Source organism: Odocoileus virginianus, chromosome 1 (genome assembly GCF_023699985.2).
Source record: "Odocoileus virginianus isolate 20LAN1187 ecotype Illinois chromosome 1, Ovbor_1.2, whole genome shotgun sequence".
Classification (NCBI taxonomy): Eukaryota; Metazoa; Chordata; class Mammalia; order Artiodactyla; family Cervidae; genus Odocoileus; species Odocoileus virginianus.
Window position 1 is genome coordinate 67,078,429 of NC_069674.1, and position 22,432 is coordinate 67,100,860.

Consider the following 22,432-nt stretch of genomic DNA (forward strand, 5'->3'; position numbering starts at 1 on the left):
CAGGACTCAGTTAGTGGGCAGGGTGCATTTTTGTCTCAGTAAAGAGTTGGATGGAGTCGTCTGCAACAGTTGTCCTGCTGTGGGCACATCACAGATCTGTTTTCTTTTGCTTCTTTTTAAAAATGTCTCCTGAGTGATATCATCAGCAGTGCTGTTGCGAAGCCTATATTTAGCAACCGAAAATCACGCTCAGAAATACTGTCATGCTTCCTGAAGAAGGCCTGCCCATCACTGCACACATGGCTGCTGGTAGCCCCTTGCACCCTGAGCGGGGCAAGAAGCCCTCCCGAGGGGTTTCAGAACACCGCTTCTCCTCTGGCCCCGGCCAACGGCAGGGAGGGGCGCTTTGTCCTAGAGAACACTCTTTCTTGTCTGTCATTGCAAAACTGGTTTCGTCCCTGCATACTGAAGCACCACGGGGTGAATTTCTTGCCCCGTAGATAAACCCAGGGTGAGTACTGTCCTTTAAATGTCAGTAAATTTGTTCTAGCTTTGGGGCAGACCTTGCTGTAGGCTCATCTGCTGCTCCCGGCGCGGTGTGTTGGGTTCTCGTAAGTAGGGCAGGTCGAGGGGACAGCAGCTGCTGCAGAACCAGTGGCAAGGAATGACCTCTCTTCTGCCTGTCTTTCTGCTACTTTTTGACGCCAGATATTTCTCTAGAGCTTGAATGACTCCTAATCAACTTAAGAAACCAGTGACTCCTGGGGCCATGTGGGGTAAGCGGGGAAAGTGGGGAAGATGGCACCTCCCCAGCCCCCAGCAGGCAGGCACGCGTGCCCTCGGGGGGGAGGGCGGCAGCGGGAGAGCCTGCAAGTGTCGCCTGTATTCTCCGCAAAGATGAAGGCTGAGGTTTTAATGCAGATTCCTCAAGCTCTGCAGAAGAGGTAGGATTGGCTGCAAACCCACCAACTCTTGATACTGGCAGTGGGGCAGCGACTCTTCTGACTGTGGCCTCCTCGCTTTTGCTCCTCTTGAGTTCCAGTAGGGGAGCACCTTTATGGTGTCACAACTGGTTACAGACTTTATTTGCTGATTGGTACTTTGCATCTGTACAATCGTCAGACAGTTCTTTGTGCCAAGTGCATCCTTGGACCGCTACCACCCCCCACTTCGGCACCCTCCCACAGGCATGCAGGGCCCACAGACTGGGAACCATTCCCTCAAATCCTCCACTTCTGTAGGACCACAGGACCCCTATGGATGGAGAGTGAAGTTTGGTGTCATAGGAGCTGATGTTCTGGTGGCACGAGATCCCTAACCATTCTGGGAACTGGGTGCCTAAGATGAGATCCTGGGGTGGATGGAGCCAAGGGACAGCCTGTGAAGGCACAGGTAGTTTTTTAAGTCATGTATGTGTTTTAGTATTAAGCATACTAGCATACTGATATTTCATGGCTGATAAAAATCAGTTTTGTTTTCTATAAAAACCTCCATTTATACCACAATGCAGTGTTGTCAACACAACCCCTTCCTCTACTAAATGTTTGCAGAATTCCTATGCTACTTTTTTTTCAATAAGGATAGCTTTAATAATCTTCCTATTTTTGGATACAAACCAGAGTTGAGAGTCTTACATAATGTTTGGCCCAATTTCCAAGAGAGCTGATGTTTTTTGCTCAGGCAAATGAAGTAATATAATAATTGCTTGAAAATCTTGCTCTGCTTTTATGTGGGAGGGCAGCTTTAGTCCTTTTTCTCTCCATATTTCTCATAGTTTTTGATGAACAAAACCAAAAGCACTAACCACACTGATTTCTGTTCTTCCACGTACTGTGTGGGTTTTATGTAATGCCTTACTGCTCTGAAAGCAGATGAAACTGCTACATGGATTTTTGTCCAAATATTAGATAAAATGACTCTAACCCTCTAACCCATTCACTGCAGAATGATAGTTTCTGTGAATTTCAGTGCTGTGATATCTTAGACTGATACATCCACACCATTGTCTCAAAGACAGTGGGCCCTTGGGGTTTTCTCTACTCTGTGCCAGTCTGCAGGGCCTGCATGGTGGGAGTGGGCCAAGTGCCTGGGATGCCATGGCAACTTGAATAGTATCACTAAAAGAAGCACGTTTTCCTCACAGAGAAACAGCTTCCTTTAAGCCTCAGCTCTGACATGAATAAGGCATCTCACAGAACATTGTTCTCTAAGGGCATTCATTAGATTCCATTTTGCGTGCATGTGCTTTTGCGGATCTCCTACACTCCTGCTTCTCTTATATTTACTTTCTTCAGTGCTTTTGTCCTTTTCGTCATAGTCCTATCTTCCTGTATCTAATTCATTTTTAAAATTCATTCACTGTGCATTTGTCAAGCACTAGTCCTGGGGCTACATTCATGCATGAAACTGTTGTTATATCGTAAGAGCGAAACTCCCCAGCACAGAGATCCTTACACTGCAGTGTGATCGTGTGGGCAGAAGGGTGAAGACCTGCTCTTGACATAGAGAATCTGAGGCCATCAGAAGTACAGTGGGGGGACCTCCCTGGTGGTCTAGTGGCTAAGACTCTGAGCTCCCAATGAAGAAGTGCAGTGGGGAAAACCGTGTTGGAGGGCTGCATAGGTTCAGAGGTGTATAGAAGAGAGCCAGGTGCCTCACAGGACAAGCCTTTAATTCTAACTAAATCTTGTGGGTATTCTTCCCACTTTGCCGATGGACAGGCTCAAGACACAGTCTAGATCACACAGCTTGGTCGGGGGGCAGAGCCTAATGTACCAGCTGTGCTTTTTTTAAAAAAATTATTTATGGCGGGGGCTGGGTCTTTTTTGTATGCCTGGGCTTTCTCTAGTTGTGGCGAGCAGGGCTGCCCTCTAGCTGCGGTGCCTGGGCTTTTCAATGCTACGGCTTCTTGTTGTGGCTCGAAGACTCTAGTGCAAACTCAGTAGCTGTGGCACACAGGCGGGGTTGCCCTGCGGCACGTGGGATCCTCCGGACCAGGGATGGAACCCGCATCTGCGTTGGCAGATAGATTCGTAACCACTGGGCCACCAGGGAAGTCCCCGGCTGTGCCTGCCAGGCTTCCACTCCCGCCCACCCGCACGCCCTGTGCTGTTCGTTTCTGGGTTGCTTACTTTACTGTGAGTAGTGAAGTATGAAGCCGGCTTTCAGAGATCCACCCCCAATGCTGGGTCCTGCTAAGCTGTGCCATTGGAACAGCAGTCCTAGACTTTTTCACTTCTTGTCACTCCAGGGTGGTTCGTTTTGTGCTGCCTGGAGTTAGGAAAGGCTTTATCAAAAACAAGGCACTTGAGCTGGTCCTAAGTAAAAGCTCTACAAGGAAGAAGTGGGGTGGGATGGTGGGGGGGGGGGGGGGGTGGCGTGTGTTGGCATTCCAAAGATAAGGACAGCTGGTCCCGAGGAAGGCTCTCACTAACTTAAAGACTGACTCTCACTAACAATGAGATAGTGTGGACGAAGGGAAACAGGCCTCTTTTTGGAGCTCGACTTTATTTTAGAGTATTTGCACAGGCACGCAGTCTCTCAGTGGGTGGCCATAGGGGTTGGGCTCTGCCTGTGTCGGTACCACAGACAACAGAACTTAATGATTTGAGGGTCTTTTTAGGCACAGCAGAGTCTGGGACCCAGCAGTGACACAGCTGGGGAAGGCTGACGATGAAGCTGGTGTGCAGTGGGGTTGTGAACGTAGACTGTCCCGGGAGCAGGAGGGCGTGGCGGGTGGGCGACCAGAGGCAGCCGCCCTGGCTGTAGTGTGGCAGCTCCTCTAGCGCAGGCCTGATGGCACTGGGCTGACCACCACCCACAAGGCTACGCCAGTATTAGGGCATAAAACGGCAGGATTCAGACTGAAGCTGAGGTGAGAGGAGGGACCAGATGTGGTAATATGTTGTTCAGTTGCCAGGTCATGTCCGACTCTGTTTCCCCATCTATTGCAGCACACCAGGCTCCTCTGCCCTTCACCATCTCCCTCAGTTTGCTCAGACGCCTGTCCACTGAGTCAGTGATGCCATACAATCATCTCATCCTCTGTCACCCCTCTTCTTCCTGCCCTCAGTCTTTCCCAGCATCAGGGTCTTTTCCAATGAGTGGGCTCTTCTCATCAGGTGGTCAAAGTATTGAAGCTTCAGCTTCAGCATCAGTCTTTCCAATGAATATTGAGGATTGATTTCCTTTAGGATGGACTGGTTTGATCTCCAGCACAATTCGAAAGCATCAATTCTTGGGTACTCAGGTGCTCAACCTTCTTTATGGTCCATAAAGTCACATCTATACATGACTACTGGAAAAGCCATAGCTTTGACTATACAGACCTTTTTTGGGCAAGTGATGGCTGTGCTTTTTCATACGTCTAGGTTTGTCATAGATTTCCTTCCAAGGAGCAAGCGTCTTTTAATTTTGTGGCTGCTGTCACTACTCACAGTGATTTTGGAGACCAAGAAAATAAAATCTGCCAGTTTCCACTTTTCCCCATCTATTTGCCATGAAGTGATGGGACTGGATGCCATTTTAGTTAGTTGAATATTGAGTTTTAATCCACCTTTTTCACTCTCCTCTTTTATCAAGAAGCTCATTAGTTTCTCTTTGCTTTCTGCCATTAGAGTGGTATCATCTGCATGTCTGAGATTGTTGATATTTCTCGCAGCAATCTTGCTTTCAGCTTGTGATTCATGTAGCCTAGTGTTTTGCATAATATACTCTGGCTGTAAGTTAAATAAGCAGGGTGACAAGATACAGCTTTTGACATACTCCTTTCCCAAGAACCAGTCGTTTGTTCCATGTCCAGTTCTGTTGCTTCCTGACCTGCATACAGGTTTCTCAGGAGACAGGTAAGGTGGTAACATGTAAATTAATAGGACTTGAAAACTGGTTATTTGTAGGACTGAAACAGTTTTAGATATAGACTATGGGGAGATGATGGTCACTTTACTGAAATAGTAAGGGGGCAAATACGACTCTTCTGTAGGTTTTTTACCAGAGGTTTGTGTTTTTTCCTTTTTTATGTCATTTTATTTTTTAGAGCAGGTTCAGGTTCACAGCCAATTTGAGAAGGTAGAGATTTTTTCCATATGCCCCCTACCCCTACATGCATGGCCTCCTCCATTATCAGTACCCCTCCAGTGGCCTTCATGTTACGGCTGGTGAACCCATACTGACACTGTCATCTGGGGTCCACAGCTGACATTGGGGTCCCCTCTTGGCAGTGTGCATCTTGTGGGTTTGGATGGCCCGAGGTTTCTGACAGGTGAGTCTGAGAATCCTGGCAGGAATCAGATAAAGATTTCCAGAATGCAGAGATAAGTAGGTCGGTCAGGACAGGAAATTAAGAGATCCTCCAATCTCTTAATTCAGTTCCATATAAAACCATGACAGTGGGTAGCAAGGTTGAGGGGTGCCATGGCCTGAGCACTGAACTGGCCACACTCCCATCAAATATAGTCCCTGTGGCTGAATGAAAATAATGACCAAACCTGACAGAGGACTATTTTTTTTTTGAGTGTTTGGGAGCAAATAAAACAGGTCAGAATTACGTATTAGATGAGATGGTATGTGAGCTATGATAGCTATGGAAATGCTCTGGAGTGTGTGATTTCATGATTATAACAAAAATTTGATTGTTTTACTTGGAACTTAAATAGACCAATAATGAAAAGTATGCATAAATGAACAAGCATAGGTCTGGACTTGATCTGTGCTATAGTTTGCTGACCCCCTGATCTAACTGAGAACATTATCATACCTGTTGCTAACCCCCTGATCTAACTGAGAACATTATCATACCTGTTGCTAAATTCAGGCTGTCTTATCACAGTCTGCCAACAACTGGAGCCTAGGAACAGTTTACCCTACTTGTGGGTTCACATTCTTTAGGTAAGGAATATAAAGCCCCCGCCCCGTGCAGTCCACTCCGCGGTGCAGGGCGCCCCCTTGTGAGCTCTGTGCAGACACCGGCTGCACTCGGCTCTGCAGAAGTCTCTGTGGTAGGAATCTTGGCTGCCAGAGCCTCCAATTGTGTGATGAGACCACCAAGTGCAATGCAGGTTGAAAACTGTGCACAACTCTGCACCTTAACCACAGGAACCCTACTGACAAACGTTTTGAGGGTCACTGGTTGACTCAACAAAGCAGAAATGAGCTTCTTTTAAACGTTGGCATCCTCCAAGCTGTTTTGTTTCATCTGTATAGCCTTCTGACATTGTTTTCCTTTGGTTTTCAGGGGTGCCCTGGAAGCTTATGTTCAATCAGTAAGAAGCAGAGAAGGCAAAGAATTTGCACCGGTTTATCCAATAATGGTTCAGCTGCTTCAGAAAGCTATGTCTGCTCTTCAGTAAGAATGTGAAGTATTTCTTAATCTCCATTTTGTGCTAACCCATCCAGGGGTGGCAAATACATACTCTAGAAGACAGCTACCGTCTACTGTTTCATGAATATAATCGACTGTTCTCTGTTTCCTATTGACCTCTTTACCTCTTAAGCCCTTCTACCTTGAGTAGCATAAAGTGTCAAAATAGATTCGTGAGCACCACCTGTAACTCTGCAGAGCTTATTTTTCCAAAAAGATACCAAACTCTTCTCTCCCATCAGGTTTTCCTATGAGCCTGTCTAAAACTTCTTAACCGTCACGCAGTCCCCACAGCTTAAGGGATAGGGTGAAGTTAGTAAATACGCTGCTTCTCCCCAACTGGCATCTTTTCTTGCTGGATAAGTAGTTAGCCCAGTAGTTTCCATTATTTGGCTGCACATTAGAATCACTGGTAGCTTTAAATAATCCCGATGCCCAGTTTGTGCTCTGTATTAACATGTGTGGGGGTAGGAACCATGCATTACTTCTTTTTAACATCCTGAAATGTTTCCAATGTGCCACAGTTTGGGACCCGCTGGCACATCCCGAAGCTGAGATGTAGGGCTCAATGTTGTTTAACCGTGTCTTACTGTAGCTTTAATAATAATAAAGTGATACACTTGCTCTAAGAGCAGACTTTGGGGGCTGTTCTACTTTATAACAGAGATGCCAAGTTAAAAATTAACTTTTACTCTGAAAGGAGTCTTATAAATAGTAATCTGGGTCCTTCTTTCCAGTGCCCTTGCCTTGTCGTTAACATTTTAAAGTTTAAAATCCCACAAGCCACTTGTTAAATGTTTTCCATTTCCTCAATCTATTATTCTGATTGCTCATTCATAAAGTTCAGTCAGGATAAACCAGAAGTCAGGGATAAACAATTTTTTTCATTTTATTTGAAATAATATACAAGAATATAGTGTGCAAAATTTAGGGGCAACATCATGAAGAAGTGTAATGAACTGAAATCAATTTTATAGCTGTGATTCCTAACCAGAAACACCACTTGGTAAGTAACATGAAAAGCCATGATTGTAGCTCAGAGCAAAAGCAGCTCTATTGCCAATGTGTTTGCTCTCAGTGTAGACAGCTGGAGGAAAGTAAAGTGCAAGTGTTGCACTGCGTAAGTGCAAAGTCCGCCCCCACCATAGATACGATGACAAATAACAATATTAAGATACGTGGCTGAGGAGATATAGGACACAAAATTAAAAATACAATGGTGTCAACTGTTAATAGCACCATTACAGTGACTATATCCCAATGCTATTAACTAACTTTACCTTGGCCTGGGCTAGGTCTCCACTGAAGTCAAGGGTGGGTGTGTCCAACTCGGCATGCTCCAGGAGCCGCGGCAGGTGGCTCTTAGGCTGGCACCGACACCGTCCACCGGCCCTGTGTCCTGGCAGCCTCTTGGCACTGGCCAGACTAGGAGCCCCCATGTTTGGCACAGATGCTGAGCCATGTGGTGGTTGCTCAAGGAAGGCCAACTCCCGGCTTCTGCTTCAACCCATTATGTGTACAATACAGATTAATAAGCAGTAAGGAGCCAATGTATAAACAGCAGTTACATATTTTTAAATTCCCCTTTTGTACAATTTAAAATAAAACATGTATACACTTCTCCTCTCTTTTCTACTGTACTTTAGCACCACAGGATATCAATTTTCAAGCCTATATTACCTGATAGACATATATGAAGTTTGGAAGAAAAATAAGGCAATTTGGTTTACAATGTTGATAGTTTTAGCTTACTTAATGCTCTAATGGAGAAAGCAAATCCTCACTCATATTATTAAATCATTTCAAGACTCAATGCTATCGGTATCTTATGGTCACACGGATTCAGGACAAATAGATCTTCATCTTCTTAAATCTTTCCATCAACAGTCAATGTTTAAGCAAATACAGACTTAAGAACATAAGCATCCTGTTTAATGTTGTTGTGAGCCCTGTGGAGATAAAATTAAAACTCAGTGAATGTTTACAAATCAATACATAATTAATTTTACAAATGAAAGCTAAGATGGATAACATATTAATAACCATACTATTAAAAAAGATTGCTTTCTCAAAAGTGGTAGATTTTTTAAAGTTTGCTAATACCCAGTGGTCCAACAAACCAGAAAATTTATGAAAATGAGACGCAAGAGATGGACTAGGATGAGCAGAAATGAAAAGGGATCCAGGCAAAGTTCTACCACATGGAATCCTAAGGTAATAACTTAAAAAACCCAGTCCAGTCATGTTCTTATATTGGAATCTGACTACTTTTAAAAAAGAATTCTTAAGTGGATGTGAACTACGTGTTACTGTAATAGAAATAGACAAATACACGGGATGAATTAGAACATCCTTGGCCAGCACTCCTGCTGCAAAATACTGTCGTCCCTTTGTTTTTAAGTGAAATTTCAAATTAACCTCATTCTATCATGTGAAGTTTTCTTGTAATTAGTCAAAAACACAACTTAAGAAATGCCAGTCTACTAATGGAGAAGTTCTAAGAAACAAGTCTGTCCGATAAAGCATTATTATGGTGCAAACTTGTTTACCAGCCTTCCCAATTTTCGATTTCTTCTCCATCCTGAGATTTTTTAACCTAGAAATTCTGGGCAAATGTCAGAAGTCCCTATGAAAGTTGGTTAACTTATCTCTACCTCCACCGTCCTTACCCATCACCAACTAAGAAAAGCTGTTGAGACATAACACCCCAAATTAGAAAATTTTTCTGCTGTGATATTAATGAGTTAATAATCCTTATCTTTCAACCCAACTAGAAATACATTCCAAATCTTTCCACTTCGGCATCTCCAGCAAACATTTCTACTTTCCATGCTAAAAGAGTGAATGGCACTAATGATGAAAGGCAGCCTGCCTTACATGGTGACGGGCAAACACTATTAGGCTCTGAAAGATATAAAGGCTGAGAAACAGCTTTAACACCCTTTTAAAGGTTCTAACAAATGCTCCAATATGACAGTACAGTTTTATAGGTCAAGTCAGGATCACTTTAAGGAACTACTTGTTGAAACATACTGAATTGGTTCTTTTCCTCTTCCAACAGTCAGGATTTAAACGTTTTTGTTCTTCAGCCAAAGCCTTTGCTTCTAATGTATACATCCTCCTCTCTTCATTCTTCATTTTCTTCCACCTGTCACCAAGGATCACACTTATGGCTCTATAAAATAAACATTCACACAACGTTGAAGGCAAGAATTTTTCAGAAAACTCACGTCAAGTGCTCCTACTTCAGGAAGAAATACAAAGTTGAAAAACAAAAATCTTGTCCAACACAGAGAATAGGAAAGGTCAAGACTATAGTAGTCATTTCCAGTAAAATCCTAAGTCATATGGTCCATTCATCATAATCTTGGCAGTTAAAGCCTCCTGGAGTAGGAACAGTATTTCCGATTGTCAGAGAACATCTAAAATGGCTAAAAATTGGGTATTTTATACAGCTTTGATTTGAAGGAAGAAAAAAAGTATTTCAAAGAAACAGTTTAAATTATCATTGGGTACATCAGTTTTTCAAAAATGTTTGAGATATTAAGGCAGTGTTTAGTATCAGCAGCATAAGTAGCCACCTTCTATTAAAAGCTCTTCTTTTCTTTGTGCCCATAACCCCTCAAGTAGTCTTTTTACTTTCATGCAACCATAGTGAAAATACAATGGCATTAACTATGCACTTACTGCTTATCTCTTAAAGATACCACCAAATAAACCTTAGGCATCATTTGTACTTTAAAATGGATAAATTCAAGGAGGAAAAAATCAAACTGGTAAAACATCAGGACTGAAATCTGAAGCTGTTTCCTATTTACTAATCGAAGGGCTTCCCTGGTAGCTCTGATGGTAAAGGATCTCCCTGCAGTGCAGGGGACCCAGGTCCAATCTCTGGGTGGGGAAGAGCCCCTGGAGAAGAGAATGGCAACCCACTCCAGTATTCTTGCCCAGAGAATCTCATGCACAGAGGAGTCTTGTAAATGGGGTCTCGAAGAGTAGGGCACAACTGAGTGACTAACACTTTCACTTACTAATCTGCTCCCAAACCTACTATAATAGTCTCATCCAGGACAAGCAGACATAACTATTTTCCTTCTGTGCAGAGCTTAACCCTTAGTTAACTCTCAAATTCAAGACATTCACATGAAAAAGAAGTCTGCAATGACTCTGTAGTGCATACAAAAGATTTCACAATGGCTGATATGGAGGCTAGAAAACTGGCCTCTAAGCTTTAGAAAAACAGTCACCACAGATGCTCTACTCCTTGAAATTTAAAATGTTATAAATGTATGGATTTTTTAATAAGTTGATGCAACTAAACATTGTTATCTTTGATTAAAATAAAAACCAATTTTTATAGTCTCTGGGTTAAAGGTACCATATAATGGTTGATACATGTACTACTTGATTACAAAGTATTCACATATGTATCAATTCCCAAGTCACATATATATTTGGTAGAAGAAGCTTCTCTTTTTAATAAAAATAAAAGTATTTGGGATGGGCAAAATGGGTGAAGCTGCTCAACAGGTACAAACTTCCAGATATAAAATAAGTGATGGGCTATAATGTACAGAAGGGTGAGCACAGTGAGTAATAAATACTGTGGTGTATTTGAAAAGTGCTAAGAAAGCTGATCTTAAAAGTTCTCATCACAAGAAAAAAAATTCCTAATCATGGTGATGTATATTAATTACTTATTGTTGCTATCATTTTATTATATGCAAATAGCAAAGCATTATGCTATACACCTGAAACTTAGCATGTAATATGTCAGTAGCATCTCAAATATATGTATATAAAAAGAGATGAGTCATTCAAACCTGATTCAAAGCTGAATTATTCTATGTGCATAATCATTTGACTTTTGTCATAATATTAATATGGGTAAGGGAGCTAGGAAGAATGGGAAACATAATTTGTAGAGACCTTGGTTTGAGGAAATGAATAGTAGAGGATTCCAAGATGAGGTAACGGTACAAGGGAACAGTAGGAAGGACTAGCATTAACTTTTATCCCTGAGCTCTACTGAGGATACCTCTGCGTTTAGTCTTTTGGCAAATCTGGCAGTCATTAGAAACTGTCAATGCCTGCAAACTCCATGGTATGACACAGTTGTAGAGTACCTCCTTGAGGTCTGACAAAAGAAGGTGCTAGTCTTTCCTATAAAAGTGGAACAGCTGTTAAAACTAAGTCCTCTAACAGGCAAGTGACATTTAATATTATTTTAGAAGGCAGACCGTTACCTCTTAGGTAACCTAATTATGTCTTAACTTTTACTTTAAAGCCAACCTGTACAACAGAATTCAATAATGAAAGCTACTGAAGAATAAGTTGATTTAATTATTCCAGTTCCTATGAACTCCATAGAAGTATTATTCAATTATCACAGTCAGAATCATCACTATTTTTACCTGTTATCTTTCCCTGGATACATCTGAGTATATTCAACTCTGTATTTTTTGGCAAACAGCATGAAGGCATTCATTGGTCTTTTGCACTTGTTAGGAGAAGTGGCACTCACAGTCCCTGAGCCGTGGGTTTTGACAGCTTTAGCATACAAAGAACTGGGAGAGAGCTGCGACGACCCCGGCGAGCCACAGTTCTTACTGAATCCAGATCTTTCGAAGTCTTGACCTCCAGGTCCTCCACAAGACAGAGACGCACGACGCTGGCGAGCCATACTACTTAGCACGTAAACGGCAGAAGAATCCATAGGCGTGAAATCATAGCTATAAATAAATAAGTTTAATTCAGTATTATCTGATTTGTAAAAACAGGATTAAAAAAAAGTATCCTTAAGATCTGATTGGAAACTTAAAGTGTATTTTACCTTAAATACTACCAACACTACTTTAACAACTTCACCTTTGACAGTTGTTTATAAGATGAAAGCTTATCTGTGCATTTACTAAAATTGGTTCTTTTAATCTTGAGAATACAAAAAGTTTTTCTTAATTACTTCACCCCTCCCTACCCCAAAGGAATTTATTATAATCCACATACTTTATTCATAGCTAACACCTACTTCAGATCCCATACAACTCACTTATTCCTACTTTTTGGACAAATTTGATAATCTATTTTGTTGACCTACAGAAGCCTGAAACTAAAAAAATTTAAACAGTAGCAGGCATATATACCAGGCCTAAGGACTAACTGCTACAGAAGATAAGATGTTGGCTAAGGACAGGGAGAAATGGTTAAATATAGCTAAAGGAACTTAAAATGCACAGTAGCCCAATCACTTGTTTAGGTACAAGCAGTCACACATGCATAAATCTCCCCTAAAGGCGATCCACATAACACAGCCTAAAACTTAAAACATCCACATTTGTCAGAAAGGTTACATTTCGTCTGATATATTCAGTTCATACAGGTATCAAAGTAAGTTCTCCATATTATCTCTTACTTTCTTACCAAGCTTGCTTGGTGATTATTATCCTCTCTATATGAAGAAACAGGCTAAAAAAAGGTAAAGGATCATTCACCCACAGGCTCGCAGCTATTAGCTCTAAATCCTCATGTCTGTCTGTCTCCAAAGCCCCGGGTTGCCTCAGCAATACCACAGTACTCTGTACCACTGTTTGCAAACCTCAAGGTGAATAATCATCAGATTTACTGAAAACATTGTCTAAAAATTAGAGATAATGAGGACCATAGCCTAAAGATAACTTATTAAAAGAACTCTCTTGTTCCAACTGTGTAAAGTTTAACTTACCACTTACATTTTTAATCTTAGCAGAAAATCTTTTACTCTAAACCCAACTCTCTCTCCCCCTGAAAACATAAATTCTGGCAATACATCAACAGGTTGATGTGTGAGCTACAGGAACAGTATCTGCCTATTGGTAAAACAATATGAGATTATAGATGATTCTAGACACAGATGGGAAGCTACATGAGTGAGGTCCACACCATTCACTGTACACAATAAAAATTACTTTTACTATTTATCACAACATTTGTTTTAAAAGGTATCCCAGCAAGCAGCAAAGGTTTACTGTATAGCACAGGGAACTAGTCAATATCTTGTAATAACCTATAATGGAAAATAATCTCAAAAATAAGTATATAACTGAATCATTTTGCTGTGTACCTGAAACATTATAAATCACTGTACCTCAATAAAATAATTAAGGAAATAAAAGGTATTACATGAAATAAGTGTACTTGAGGAAGTAGGACTCCAAAATCATCCAATAAATGCTTAGCAATCAGGATTATGCCAGAGAAATAATTTTTGCTACCTTAATCCCCTCTTGTATGTAATTTAGAAAAACAGCAAACCTAACCACTGTAAATAAATCTGACACAAAATTATTAATCTCTACTGTGCTTGTGTGCTAAGTCGCTTCAGTCATGTTCGATTCTTAGGGATCCCATGGACTGCAGCCCACCAGGCTCCTTTGTCCATGGGATTCTCCAGGCAAGAATACTGGAGCGGGTTGCCATGCCCTCCCTTCAGGGCAATCTTCCCATCCCAGGTATCAAATCCCTAACTGAAGGAAAATATTTAATTACAATTTGAAATACCAAGAGATTTAAAAATAGGGTAAGCTAACTGACAACTGAAATTTGAAAATACCACCATCTAGTGGTACAACCAACCATCCATTTCCATTATGGATAAAATCTGTAGTTTGAAATATTCAATCACAGAATTCAGATTTTGTTATGACCATAGCATTATAATATTACATAAAATCAATCTTAAGAAAGTTTAATTTTTTTGCTATACTGAACATTCACTGCCTTCACAATCTGTAGTTCCTAAAATATGCTTTTATTTCACACCTTTTTTTACATGCCATTCCTCAAGCTTACAATGTCCCCTTTCCCAGCATCATTGTCTATTACTCTTAAAGAAAAACTCCACAATATTGTAGTGTATGTTAAGCAAATCACAAATATTAACTCACTTAGCCCTTTTACAGCTTTTTTTCTTTTTTTCAAAAACCCACACAAAAATTAACTTACCCCAATTTCCACAGCAAATCTATCACAAAGCTAGGACCTGAATCCTGGCAGTCAGCTCCAGAACCAAGTTGCTACCATACTACACTGCCTCTCAACCAGCACATCACACACCATACACATGGACTCATTCATCCACTTCTTTCTTTAGACTAGAAGCAGACAGGCAAGCTTATATTTTAACTGATTTTAAAGTCCCCAATGCCAGCATATTCTAGGTTCTCAAAATGTCTGATGACTGACCGAGACAGTAAAATAAACAAATCTGGAGAACGTAATAATATAAAATTTTAATTGGGCTCAAAGCCCATCTCTGCCACTTACCAATAATACAACCTTGGGCAGGTAATCCTGTAGCCTGTTTACTCATCTCTAAAATGAAGATAATACATGCTATGCAATGATGCATAGTTGGAAGAACAGACTATATAAAGACAGAGGCAAGCTCACAGGTACTCATGTGAAGTATCAATTATTATTGAAAAAGTAGCCTAGATTGGTAAAGTGACTATCCCTAAAACTGCCCAGGGATGCCTAGAAGATTGGCCTCAATGCCCAACTGTCTCAAATGGGCTTCTTCAAATCAAATTCTCACTTGGAAGCTTCCTTTCTACAGTAGAGCCACAAATTGTGTTTAAGAGCTTATCAGTTTATTGCTGACTTCTGGTCCTCAGCAAGCTAACATCTACTCAAATGCCCTTGCCCGACCAGCATGACCCTAGAGCACCTACTGTGTGCCAGCAATTCTCAAATGGGCTTCTTAAAGTTCTCTGGAAGCTTCCTTTCTACAATAAAGCCACAAACTGTGTTTAAGAGCTCATCAGTTTATTGCTGACTTCTGTTCCTCTGCAAGCTAACATCAACTTAAATGCCCTTTCCCAACAAGCATGACCCAAAAGCACCTATTGTGTTGCCAGCAATGTCTAGCTGGGTATTAATAACAAAGAAATAGGATATTTCTAATATTACTGAAGTTCTACATTGGTCACCCCCAGAGATAACCACTCTCCTGAACTGTTTATCATTCCCCCTTCCAGTAATTTTATTATAAAAAACATTCATAAACAATAAAACTGTAACAACACTGTTAAAACAGCAACTGTATTAACATGTGATATTTCTTAGAATGTTTCATTGTGCAGAAAAAGGAACATCACAGGCTTGCTGTCTTTCAAAGGGTTACTTACAGGCTGGCAATGACTAGCATTTGGAATTAGGATTTCAAGAGGGTTCCCCTCATTCCCACAACTGGTAAAGTGGCTCACTGTTCCTAAACTGTGGATACTGAAAATACTGTTTACCCTAAATACCTGCTTTCGTTCTGGAAGCTTTTGGTACATGCCAGGCAGAGACAGCCTGTGCAACCGGCTCCCAATAAAACCTCTAGTGTTGCATGTCTAATAACCTTCCGGGCAGATGACAATTCCTACGTGTTGTCCTAACTCCCTGCTGAGGGAAATAAGCTTGTCCTGTGTGACTCCACAGGGAGAGGACTCCTGGAAACCAGGCTTCACGAGACTTAAGCCCACGCCTTTCCTTTTCACAATTTTGCTTCGTATCCCTTCACTGTAAGAAATCATAGCTGTGCTTGTGACTCAGTACTGAATCCTGTGAGCCGTCCTGGTAAGACACTGAACCTGGGGGTTAACTTGAGGATCCCTAACCTAACTCTATAATGTGTATTTTATATACAATGTGTGTCAGTCACTTAGTGGCGTCCAACTCTTTGTGACCCCATGCACAGTAGCCAGCCAGCTTCCTCTGTCCATGAGATTCTCCAGGCAAGAACACTCGAGTGGATTGCCATTTCCTTCTCCAGGTGATCTTCCTGACCCAGGGACTGAGCCTGGGTCTCTCCTGCATTGCAGGCAGATTCTTTACCATCTGAGTCATAGAAAGATCACATAAATTTTTACTTAACATTTCTAAAGTTGATCCATGTTTAAAAATGTATGTCTAAGGTGGCACTAGTGATCGGGTTCAATGCCTGTGTTGGGAAGATCCCCTGGAGAAGGAAATGGCAACCCACTCCAGTATTCTTGCCTGGGAAATTCATGGACAGAGGAGCCTGGCGGGCTACAGTCCATGAGGTCACAAAAGACTCAGACACGAGTGAGCACACACAAGAGTCATTTCTTTTCCACTGACAAAAAGAATTCCATTGCACAAATGTATCACATCCAGTTTCCAGTGAATGATTACTGATACTGAGTCCATGTTTTTGCTATCATGAGCAACACAGCTATGAGCTTCACACATCTCCCAGTACACGTCTACAAGCGTTTACTCTCTGGTGTACATACAGAGGAATGGAACTGCTGATATTCCAGTGGCTGACAATAAAGCCAAATTTCCTTCCAAAATTTTTATATCAGTTTACACTCTCACCAAAACATTAGAAGTATCATGAATCTACATCCTAGGAATACTGAGTATCGGACCTTAACACTGCCTCATTTTTCAAAGACTATATGAAAGAATCAAGCAGCACTTAAGACTCCAATCTTAGGGACGTTGAAGGAGCATACAGCCTGGGCCTGGCCCTGTGCCGGTTACCTTTTTTCCCCTTTTAACAGTCTCACTTATGCTTTCGAAATAAAAACATATTCACCTTATATTAAACTGAATGAAATCAAATCGTCAGCCCAGCAAAAACTCCTCAGAATTCTCTACTTAAATGCTTATGAATTTGATAATTATCACAAAGAAACAACAGGTCTTAAAATCCTAGATACTATATTCAGACTTTCTCTGCATTCCTTCTGGGAGAAGGGTGACCCAACTGCCCGTCTTCCCAAGACTGAGGGGTTTCTAGGGATGCAGGACTTTCAGTGCTAAAACCAGAAAAGTGCTACAAAAATTCAGGCAGTTGGTCAACCTTCTTGAGTGTCAGCACACGTGGGTTCTTATCCTATTCGACAACTTATTAAACAAGGTGATCTCAGGAAAAAATCACTTTCTTCAAGTCTTTCCAAATATCAACATTTTTGCTGTTCTCACAATTGTTAATCCATACAACTAAAGACCTTGGTCAAATTGAGTATTAAAGAGTTAACTAAAGGAAAAAGGATACAATTAACAGATTAATGAACCAGTTCAAAACAACTGGTCAGATTTAACAAATTTTTTTGAACTATCAAAGCTGATCTATTTCAGTAGGACCTTGCTGTTTATCTATTAGATGTACATATTTTGTATCTGCTAATCCCAAACTCCTAATTTATCCCTCCCCATCCCCCTCAGGTAACTAAGTTTTTCAGTCTGTAAGTCTATCTGTTTTGTAATAAGTTCATTTGTATCTTTTCTTCCTAAAGATTCCACATATAAGTGATATCATATGGTATTTGTCTTTCACTTACTTCACTTAGTATAATCATCTCCGCGTCCATCCATGTTGCTCCAAATGGCATTATTTCTTCCTTTGTAAAACTTCTCTAGAATTACTATTTTACTTTAATTACCAAGTATTTTTTCATTTATTCTTATACAGTTGACCCTTGAACAATGTGGGTTTGAACTGCCTGGGTCCACTTACCATGGATTTATTTTTTTCAATAGTAAATACTACTCAGTCCATGGTTGGTTGAATTTGCCTACATGAAAAGCTGGCTGTAAGTTATATGTGGATTTTCAACTGTGTGGGGTCAATGTCCCTAACGCGTGTGCTGTTCAACGGCTGACTGTACATACTTCTTCTAAGCAGTCCGTTTTAATTCTCACATCTTTAAAGGTTTAACCTCCTAAACAGCAACCATTAGGGAGATTACGAGTTAGTTAACTTTATTAACAGAGGAAAAAAAAGATTGACTATTACCTTTTAAATGTATCAAAAACACCTGAATCATCAAAATTAATGGCATCGGGGTGTCCAGGAGGTAGACATACATCACCAATATGAATTTCACAACATGGAATGCCATGCTGAACCACAGTCAAGCTTGGATAAAATGATGACCAACCTAAAGTTAAATCAAACAATCATTACATAAAGGATAGAGACTGACAGAAAGCACCCAAATTATTTCTTGGACATGTCACCTCTGAGTCTTAAAAATAAAAAGTTGATATTTCAGAGATTTATAACAAAAGTCATGTATCTTTGCCACAAAACAAATTCAAATATTTTATTTAAGCAATGCAAAAAGCCCTCCAAAACTAGTTTAATTCAGCATTTTACTAATGTATCAATTCTATCAATCAGTACTCCGTCTACCTACAAGATAGTAAGCGATAAATGATGATGATTGAGACCATGAAATAGTCTCTGAATCATTACATTTGAGTGTATTAATGTGACTCAGGTATAAAGCATATTTGGCCTAAACCAAATTTCAGTTACCAGAATATTTCATTCCCCAAATTATATCAAGACAATAGACAGCTTATTATAGTATATACTACATGAATCCACAAGTTCATACCCACAGGAAGTAGAGCTCCACCTGACTACTGCCAAGAGATTTAAACATCAGTAGGTATTATAAGGCATTTCCTATGGTAGTTTTAGTGTGAAAGAAGATTTCCCTTCAAAAGTTTTTTCTTAATCATCAAAAATCACGCCATAAGACTTAATTATAGATTTAAGAAGCTTTCTTTAAAAGTTATGACAAATTCAAATTGAAGCCCTACCTTTATTTTTAACATAGAAAGGGTGGTCCAGTTTACACTCTACAGTAAGTAAACCATCTTCCACTGTACCAGGATCAAAAGTCAACTTCAGTACAGACTCACCAAATGATACACTTTCTTCATGTGATAACAACTTTAGACCATCAGAACCATAGCCCTGGAAATACACGCATAGAGCAAATAAATTGGCAATGTTCAGTTCAACATGGAGTGATGTTCCTATTACATGTAAGACTTTGTAGAGAAGGTAAAAGTAAGATGGGATTCTTGCCACTGAGGAGCTATCAACCCAGTAGTGAAGAAAGGCAGATATATAAATTACTACAATGTAAAGCAGACTGGAATCAGTACTTCAATGTAAAAATAAGTAGTGCTATATGGAGTTTAAAGGGAGAAATTAACTCCAAGAGATTAAGGGGGCTTTCAATTCCCATGTGAAATGGAATCTAGAAGCACTCTCCTTACACAAGGAATAGTTTTAACTAGCAACTTCTTTGGAGATTGCTGAGTATTTGCTAAAAATACAAGATGAATTCAGAATTGGGGCAAATAAGGCTGCAAAGAAGGGCCCAGCTAGTAAGTAAGGAAAGGGGTCTTAAAGACTGGCAAAGTGCTCAAACTTTCCTTTGAGAAGGAACTGGGAAGTCAATGAAAGTATTTTTATTAATGACTCAATTTTATGATGGTAACAAAGACTACAGATAAAAGCTATCTTTAGCAGTCTATTTATCTGAAGATTAACAGGAGAAACCCACTACAGTCTTGAATTGACAACTGCAATGGTGGGAGAACTGGGCTAAATTTAAATTCAACCAGTATTTATTGAGTGTGTAGTAGATGCTAGGTGCTAGGCTCTGAAAACACATGATCCCCACCCTTAAATTCACAGAAAGACAAAGGAGACGGACATGCCAATGGCTAGCTATAATATCCAGTCAAAGTTACTGATGAAAGAAAGTGATAATCGTAAAAAACCTTAAAGGAAATAGAATGTATCAATTGAATATGAAGGGAGGAAAGGAAATAAGTCAACTTGATGTTTTGAATGAAGCAACCAAGGAAGATTTTGAATCTGGCAATCAAGAAAAGATAATAATACTCCTAAAAGAAAGGAGGAAAAGAAAGGAGGGGAAGAAAAAGGCAGTCCAGTGTTGGTTATACTAATAACTAGATTGAAGAATCTTCTGATTCTTAGAGCTATAAGAACTTAAAATCAATCCAATTCCTTCTTACAAAACAGGAAGCCAACACCCAGTGGGGCAGACAAACTGCCCAAGGCCAGTCACGCAAATGTTAATAGCTGCTGGCAGAGCAAAAAAGAAGAGCACAGCTCTCCTGACTCCAAGACCAGGGCAGTTTCCACGGGCTGCAAGGAATTGCTTTGAACATTATCATCAGTGAGGAAGTGGTAAATAGAGTGAGGAGGGGTAGAACCTTATCTAACATTCAACAGCACGGGCAGACAAGTCAACAGCAAAAAAAAACCAAGACATCAGAAGGAAAATCAGGGCAGTACCATGCTACACAAATCAAGAGAAGACAATCCACTGTGCAGAATGCTGCAGAAATTACAAGCAAAACAAGCAGATTTCTAATCAGAATGAAGCTAGTAACCTTTGACACAGTTTTAGTAGAGCTACAGAGGCCAAATAAAGACTACAGTGAACTTTACTATCCAGTGCCTACAGCACGAGGGAAAACTGAATGAAGGCAGCAAGACTGTCTTTCTCAAGGACTCAACAGGAACAGACAGCAGGATCAACACAGGAATTTTTAAACAAGTACACTTAACAGGCCCATTTTCTCTGCCCAGAGTGGAGATGAAGAAATTGAAAATTTCAAAGATAAAGGTTTCACCAGTATTTATCCACTGCTACCCATTACTGCCTTTGCTTTCCGACTCAGAAAATACCAGCATTTTATTGGGTCATTTTAAAAGTAACTCAACTCTCTCTCCACAGGGGAATTAACCACTTTGTAGATTACCTAAGGTAAGGCTTTAGTTTATTTATTCATTTTATGTTTAATGCCAGTTTAGTTTTCCCCAAAATGCAATGTGTAAAAAGTGCTAAGAAATACTCTCTTTTCCCATCTAAAAAAGCTTCATTATCAAGGTAAGATCTCAAGTCACTGTTGTTCTCACCAAGAGGATTCACAAAAGCTCCTCCCAAAACGTAGGATGCCATTTAACATAAAGCAAGTGGAGGATACGTCTGTAGATTAATAAAAAACCTGTGCTCCCTTTGAAAGACTTGGAAAAGTTTAAAGAATTTTAAATCAACCTTGTGAGTGCCCATCTGGAGATCGTCCTCATTATCACAGCCTTCGGTTCTAGCAAAATCTTCCACATTCTGCCATTCCTTATTGCTTCCCTTATGAAAGCACAGTCGTGTGCCTAAAGTTGAAGTAAAAAACAAATATTAGATATGTGATCAGTGTGTTTGCTACACAAGTAAACTAAAGAATTCAAGACTTTTTTTAACCTTTCAAAAAACAGTGCCAAGCAGTTGAAGGCCAGGAATTGCACCACCCCAAGTCGTCATCATCTGAGAGGGAGGACATGCAGAAAATGCCAGATTCCGACTCACTGTTTGCCTGTGGAAAAAAGTATTACAAACTTTTTATTTTTTATTTTCAATGTATTTTGTTAAAGTGTCTTCAGACTTTATTAGTAGGTAACTTACTTATTTTAAACTGTGGGAGAGAAGTTTTGCAGAGTTTAGTTAAATGCATTTTCTTACTAGTAATTAATTTTTCTAACAGTTATTAGACCTGTACATATAAAATTGAACTTAGATCACTAGCAGAAAAACGAGACAGACTATTTCCCATCTGTATGTACTTCAGAAGACACTCTTAGTGAGGGAAAAGTTAATGTTTTCCAGCTGCTGTGCAAGCGTCATGAAAGTTTAATTTCATGAATGAACTTACCCTTTCATGTCTGACTGGTGTTTGCTCCTTCCAGTGATGAGGGAAGGCCGGCTCACCCTTAGAAGAGGCCACCGGTGGAGGGCGTGCGTAGGAATGTAAACTTTTGCTAGTAGCTATGATGTGTACAGGAGATGATCTAAAATAAATCAGGCACTTTAATTACAAAGCAAAGGTCCTGAAACTAGGGCTTTCCTTTTGATGAAAAGAACTTCACATTCACCACACCAGTATTATTACGTGTTAAGACACCTATGGGAAGCACTGGTGAAGATACAAAAATTTCATCTATAGTATGTTGTTGTATGACTTCTTTCCCTCTTCACACATTTTAAACACTTTTTTTCAGATGAGGATAATATACTTTAAATTCCAAATTACTGTTTCCTTTAATGAATGAATTTAATGAATAAATTCACTCATTTTTGTATCACTAAATACAAAGAAATATACAGTTTCCTTCATGAAGGATGATGTCCCCTCATGCAGGGCTGTCTGTCCCTTTGTTTTACTGTGATGTGGTCACTAAATCTCAATCTGAACAGGGCCTCCAAGGTCTATGTGACAAACTCGGAACTCTTCAGCTACCAACCACCTGCA

At 40.2% G+C, this 22,432-nt stretch overlaps 2 protein-coding genes across 3 annotated transcripts in view; one reads left to right on the forward strand and one right to left on the reverse strand.

The window, feature by feature from the left end:
* The window catches only part of COG5 (component of oligomeric golgi complex 5), a 268,380-nt gene extending 261,453 nt beyond the window's left edge, over positions 1-6,927 (forward strand). The window contains 1 exon segment of the mRNA XM_070469136.1: positions 6,173-6,927. Within this exon segment, the coding sequence (XP_070325237.1) occupies positions 6,173-6,287 (115 nt within the window). The 3' untranslated portion in view covers positions 6,288-6,927.
* Positions 6,928-7,169: 242 nt separating this feature from the next.
* Positions 7,170-22,432, reverse strand: part of HBP1 (HMG-box transcription factor 1) — a 29,648-nt gene continuing 14,385 nt past the window's right edge. For both annotated transcript variants that reach the window (XM_020907628.2, XM_070469142.1), the window contains exons 4-11: positions 21,836-21,971; positions 21,388-21,499; positions 21,187-21,299; positions 18,905-19,061; positions 18,090-18,234; positions 11,713-12,030; positions 9,332-9,473; positions 7,170-8,247 (exon numbers count right to left, since the gene is read on the reverse strand). In XM_020907628.2, coding sequence (XP_020763287.2) covers positions 8,230-8,247; positions 9,332-9,473; positions 11,713-12,030; positions 18,090-18,234; positions 18,905-19,061; positions 21,187-21,299; positions 21,388-21,499; positions 21,836-21,971 — 1,141 coding nt within the window. In that variant the 3' untranslated portion in view covers positions 7,170-8,229. The remainder of the gene's footprint in view (positions 8,248-9,331; positions 9,474-11,712; positions 12,031-18,089; positions 18,235-18,904; positions 19,062-21,186; positions 21,300-21,387; positions 21,500-21,835; positions 21,972-22,432) is intronic.